The sequence below is a fragment of the Amblyomma americanum genome, chromosome 9 (assembly GCF_052857255.1).
Source record: "Amblyomma americanum isolate KBUSLIRL-KWMA chromosome 9, ASM5285725v1, whole genome shotgun sequence".
Classification (NCBI taxonomy): Eukaryota; Metazoa; Arthropoda; class Arachnida; order Ixodida; family Ixodidae; genus Amblyomma; species Amblyomma americanum.
The window spans coordinates 89,994,390-90,000,392 of NC_135505.1; the positions used below are offsets into that span (position 1 = coordinate 89,994,390).

At 60.0% G+C, this 6,003-nt stretch overlaps 1 protein-coding gene across 1 annotated transcript; it reads left to right on the forward strand.

Annotated features, from left to right (window-relative positions):
- The first annotated feature begins 4,385 nt into the window (after nucleotides 1-4,385).
- Nucleotides 4,386-5,498, forward strand: LOC144103502 (uncharacterized). Its single transcript, XM_077636201.1, has one exon. The coding sequence runs from the start codon at nucleotides 4,386-4,388 to the stop codon at nucleotides 5,496-5,498; it is 1,113 nt and encodes a 370-aa protein (XP_077492327.1).
- Nucleotides 5,499-6,003: the final 505 nt, after the last annotated feature.

Here is a 6,003-nt window from a genome sequence, read left to right on the forward strand (position 1 = left end):
GAACTTTCTTTTTACCTATTTAAAAGACATTGGACATCTCGATAAGCTCTAAATTCACTTGCAGGTTACCTTCATGCATTCTTCTTACAGTGAACTTCGTCAGCCCATTCGTCGGACTATGGACTCCATCATTCCATAGGTTACATCAATAGTCGCCACTGCATCCTTATTACCCATTTCATGGCTGCATTTTATCTTCGTTTTTTTTTCACCTCTTCCACGCTGCTCTCCTTCAGTCTTTATCTCCCAAATTTCCCTCCCTACGCAGAGTAGCATGCCAGCGATATTGAAACGCCGGCTAAATTCTCTGTTTCTTCATTAAACAGTCTCTCTCTCTCTCTCGCTTCTGTTTTTCGTGTGCGATCTTTGTATGTTTCTAATCATTCTCTTTTCGTTTCTCTTCTCGTATGGAATCAGGTTGGCGGCCTGCCTTGCAGGCGACCGGGCACTACATGTTATTTTTCCTTTCACTATTTTGCAGAGACCCATCGTTCACCTTAAACGGCTTCGCAGAATGCTCGCGTGGTGCTCGTCGGTAAAAAAGCAGCGAGGATGCTGGCGTACCATTGAATATTTCAGTTTTGAAGGAGAACAAGTGATTGGCTTAAAGCAGCTTGTCTCAGACTGGTTGACGAAATGGTACCCACAGTTCTTTTGAGGCTTATGATTAGTACTGTTCCCCCCCCACCCCACCCCAAGATTGGGGGGGGTGTGGGGCTCTGAAGGAGATTTTGCTGTGGAGAAATTTGAGCGGAGAGGCATGGTGCTCTTGACAAGGAGAGCGGTTCACACTACCCAATTTAGGCCACTTGTTTCGACCCGTGTGATTTTCTGATAGTTGGCACGGTGTTCGAAGACGTAATCTAGCCCTTTAACAATGCCGCGGGTTCACTCACCGAGCCATCGGAGAATTTCCAGCATTTCGAAACTATTACAATCGCCACCTGGAGGGAAGTGGCGGAAACGGGGGAGGGTCTTGAACTCCCACAAACATCACCATCATCATAATTAATTATTAGCTACAGGTATTCCTATTTTCCCGCATAATAATTGTCTTCGGTTGCTGCGTAATGTACAATATTTAATCAATATTCTGGCAACCTTTAATTTAGTAGCGGTATATCCGACTTCCCAGGGTTCATAAGGATACAGTGTTAGCCTCATCGTCATCGCCATCATCTCGAGAGTCAAAGGAGTGTGTCGTTGCATGATCTTTGCAGTATGTCATATATGAGAACTGACGCGTTTACCTGCTGGACCATCTTAATGTCATTTATGTGGACCGGGCTGTGGGCACTCTTTGTAATGGGCCATGCGCGCATGTGTAGTAATGTGGGATTCATATGGATCTTGAAATAGGAGTGGAAGGGGGTGAATGGGGGCCTGGTATGACGACAAATTACATCATTGTCACGTGAGTAGATGTGATGTCATATTACAGCGTCGTCAAGTGACTAAGCTTGATAGCACATTCCATTGCCTTCGCGTGACCTGGCAGGACGTCACACTCACATGATTTCATCACTAATTATACTAAGTAGTCCTAGCATTACCTAATTATATTATTTAGGATTAATTAATTGTCTGGCGTCATCCCCCTCGTCGCGTGACTCCTCGGCTCGTGACGTCGCATGGCGCCGTTTCTTGCGGACACTTTTCTGCGGATATGACCTTGAAAGTGAGCCATCTATTGCTTTCAAACACTCCTCCCCCAACTCTCCGCCAACTCGGAGGCGAGGAGACTCTGCATGGCCGCTCTGGCTGCGCAGGACCTTCCACTCGTCAGCCATGGCTAGACGGACCAAGATTGCCTCACTGCCTCACATCCTGCAGTGGAACGTGAGGTCCCTGCGGGCCAGGCATGCGGAACTGGCCTGCCTCATTGAGGATGGCCGCCTCCCCTTCGACGTGCTGGCCCTCCAGGAGACCAACGTGGAGCCATCCTCTCTGCGCCTGCCGGGGTACCTCGGCTATGCGGGAGTTACTCGCTGCACCTCGCCAGGCTGCCCCAGCTCCCCCTGCCTTGACCCTGGTCACCTGCAACAGGGCCCGCGGAGTGCTGTTTATGTTCGGGCCGGCCTGCCGCACGTTGTCATGGACCTGTCCGACGCCGTCTCAGGCCTCCTGGAGGCCTGTGCAGTCACCGTGCGGATGGGCGCCACAGACACCACGGTGGTGTCCATCTACATCCCTCCAGGGGTGAGCTGGGCCACACCCTTGCTAACCCCAGTGCTTTCTCGTATCGGCCCCAGAGCACTGGTGTGTGGGGATTTCAACGCCCACAGCAGGGAGTGGGGCTGCCGCACCACCAGCCGCGCGGGCCGTATCCTGATGGAGACCACGCTGAGGGCGGGCCTTGGTCTTCTGAAGCCCCCTTCCCCCACCTTCGTCACCCTCCGACACTCATCAACCCTGGACCTGGCATTCACAACGCCAGGGATTCGGTACGAGTGCCGGAAGCCAGCTGACACCTGGGGTTCGGACCACTTCCCCCTGTTCTTCACCCCAACCTCCAGGCGGCCCCAGGAGGATCGGACGTACGCGGTGATCTCCTGGCCAGAGTTCCGCGTCCGCAGCAAGGAGATCCCTCCGGGCCAGAGCTTCCTGGACCACGTAGCTACCTGCGCCCGCGAGGCTACCACTTTGGTCAGGGTCCCGGCCAATTCCCCTGCCCCGGACCTCCGCCTCCTGAACATCAGGGCAAACCGCAGGCGCCAGGAGCGCATTGCCTTGAACACCTCCCTGCCTGCGGACTGGACGGCCTACCGGCGCATCGACGCTGCCTGCCGTCGACACGCCAGACGCCGGCGCCGCCAGAGCTGGACCGGGGTATGCTCCAGCATACAGAGAAGCAGCCACTCGGGCAAAGCCTGGCGCCTCCTGAAGGCTCTGGTCCATCCACAGATCCCCAGGCGTCCCATCCTGGCCATTGCCATCGCAAGGGCCATCAGCATCGAGGACCTGGCTGAGCTGATGGCTGATCAGTTCAATCCTCCTGGCGGACCGGTCTCCAGCCCCCCTCCAGCCCTGCCCACCCCCAGAACCCCGGCAGCCCCCCCTGGTGTACTGGCCCATGTCGTGGCGCAGTGCTATGCCGCAATCAGGGCGCATGAGCTACAGGTAGTCCTGGACCGCCCACGAAAGCGGACGGCCCCGGGGGCAGACGGCATAAGTCATCAAATGCTCCGTAACCTCGACACCCCAGAGAGAACCCGTCTCCTTGAGGCCTTCAACGCCATCTGGGGCTCGGCCACTCTCCCCGAGGACTGGCTGACGGCCGTGGTCGTGCCAGTCCTCAAGCCACGGAAACCGAGCCACCTGCCGTCCTCCTACACGCCAGTCTCCCTGACCTCCGCAGCCTGCAAGACCATGGAGGCCATCGCCCTGTTCCGCCTCACCTGGATTGCCCGGGTCACCAACTTCCTGCCAGAGCAGCTAACGGGCTTCCGACGGGGCAGGTGCACTGCGGATTCAATTGCCGACCTGGTTTCCACCCTGGAGGATGCCCGGCACGATGGGGACGCCGTCATGCTGGTCCTGCTGGATGTCAAGGCTGCCTTTGACACGCTCCCACACAGTGTGATCCATGAGGCCCTGAGCCGCCTGGGAGTCACTGGCCCTCTGCTGGCGTTTATCCAAGCCTTCCTCCAGGGCCGCACCTTCCGGGTTCGAGTCGGCGGACAACTAAGCTCCCCACGGCCCGTCGCCGCAGGAGTACCACAGGGCTCAGTGCTGAGCCCATTCCTATTCAACCTGGCCATGGCAGGACTACCAGCCTCCCTCAAATCCAGGTCCTCCCACCGGGTGAGGTGCTCTGTGTATGCAGACGACGTGGCCCTGTGGGTGAGGGGCACATCCAGGAGGATCCGTTCTATGCGTACATCTCTCCAGAGGGCCCTGGATGCTGCACAGGCCTACCTATCGTCCATCGGCCTCACAGTGTCCCCGGCAAAGACGGAGGCCCTGCTGTACCACCCCAGAGGGCGTCGGGCGCACATCACCACCCTGCGGCTAGGTGCGGATGGGCTCACGTGGCGGAACCAGGTGAAGTACCTCGGCCTCCTGATCGACCGACGCCTCACCTGGCTTCCTGCGGGGGGGCCCTCCTGCCTCGTCTACGACGAATCGGCCAGGCGGTCCAGCGCCTCCAGGCCAGGGACCAGGGCTGCTCTCCTTCCTGGGCCCTCCGCCTCTACCACGCAGCGGCCACGTCTCTAGTGACATATGCCCTCCCGCTGGTGACCCTGCCACCTGCCCGCCTTCGGACTCTAGAGCTTGGACACCGCTCCGTCCTGCGGCAATGCCTGGGCCTCCCGCGTATCTCCCCCATCGCTGCCACTCACGCGGAAGCAGGGTCCTGGCCGCTGTCCCTCCTGCTCCTCCAGATGGGTCTGCGCCACGTGAACCGCCTATACCATGCTCCAGACGGAAGGGCCCTCCTGTCTCGGCTCCGCCGAGCACCGGACTCCCGCATGGGGCTCCTGTATAGCACTTTCCACAGGCTGTTTGGCCCCCCTGTCAACCAGGCACCATTCCCGCCCCCACCAACAAGGCCGCCGCTTCCCATCTCGGTGGACATCCGGAGCTGCAGTAGGCGCCGTACACCTGTTGCTGCCCTGCAGCAGACTGCTGCCACCCTGCTGCAGGAGTCCCTGGGAGGACATCTCCAGGTCTACACAGACGGCTCGGTACTTCCAGCAACAGGCCAGGCCGCTGCGGCCTGCGTAGCACCGGCCTTAGGTGCAGCACTGTCGTGCCACCTGCGGTTCCCAGCCAACTCCACGGCGGCTGAACTGGCGGGCCTCCACCTGGCAGCAGACCTGCTCCTCCTGCTGCCTGGACAGCAGCCCGCAGTCATCTTAACCGACTCGAGAGCAGCCCTCCAGCTGCTGCGCCAGCACCAGCCCAGACAGCACACGGTGGCCAACCTTAAGGCCCGACTTATGGCCATCCAGGATGCTGGCCGTCCGGTCTCCCTCCAGTGGCTGCCTTCACACGTTGGCATCACTGGGAACGAGGCTGCGGATCAGCTGGCCGGAGCCGCCCACACCAATGGCTCCCCGGTGTCCTCAAAAGTAACGCAGCTGGACTTCGCCCGTCCTGCTCTTCGGCAGGCCGTACGGGCCCTCCACCCCGATCCCCGCGTGGCCTCAGGAGTCCGCTTCATGCGGGTACCCGACTGCCTGCCACGGAGGGAACGGGCCCTAATCCTGCGACTACGAACGGGCTGCTCATGGACACAGGCCCGGCTACACCAACATGGCAGAGCCCCGTCCCCGGCCTGCTCCTTCTGTGGGGCAGACGAGACTCTGGGCCACCTCCTCTGTGCCTGCCCGAACCTAGAGGCCGCCCGGCGTGACATGACTGCAGGGTACCGCAACCTAGGGCTGCCCTCCTACTCGGACCAAGACCTGCTGCACCCAAAGCGCAGCCAGACTGAGGCCTTCCGACTGCTGCTGGAATTCCTACAATCTACGGGATTAGCCACTCGGCTATAAGCCTGGCTCGCATCCCGTGATCCAGAACACGGCCCATATTTCCTGGAAACCCCCAGCAGTCGGCGCAGCTGATGACTTTGGCGGCAGCTTGTTCACCGCCTCGACACCTGCCGCGGTGCCCTGAACGGGAGTGCGGGGCCCCGACGCGCCGTCTCCCATGGCGATATCCCCCTGCTGCTGTCCTGAAGCAGCCCCCCGGTGGTACGACCAGGCCCGCATCCCAAGATCCTGGACACGGCCGCCGGTCCCTTGTGCGCCAGCCCGCTGGCGCCCCAGCTGTAACCACAGCCCCTGCGCGCCGCCGGAAACGGCGGTTTTCCTTAGCGCACCCCGCCGCGCTGCTACCCTGTAGCAGTTTACCCCGCGGTCCTCATCGGCTGCCACATGGTGGCCTCCTGCAGCCAACCCGGCTGAGCTGTAGTCATCGCCCACCTCCGCCCAGCCTTTCGGCCGGACCGGGGAAATGAGCTGCCTGCCTCCTGCAAGCCCCCGACGTGCACGCGCC

Coding starts and splice junctions, on each gene's coding strand:
- LOC144103502 (XM_077636201.1), top strand. CDS start 4,386: ATGGGTCTGCGCCACGTGAACCGCCTATACCATGCTCCAGACGGAAGG.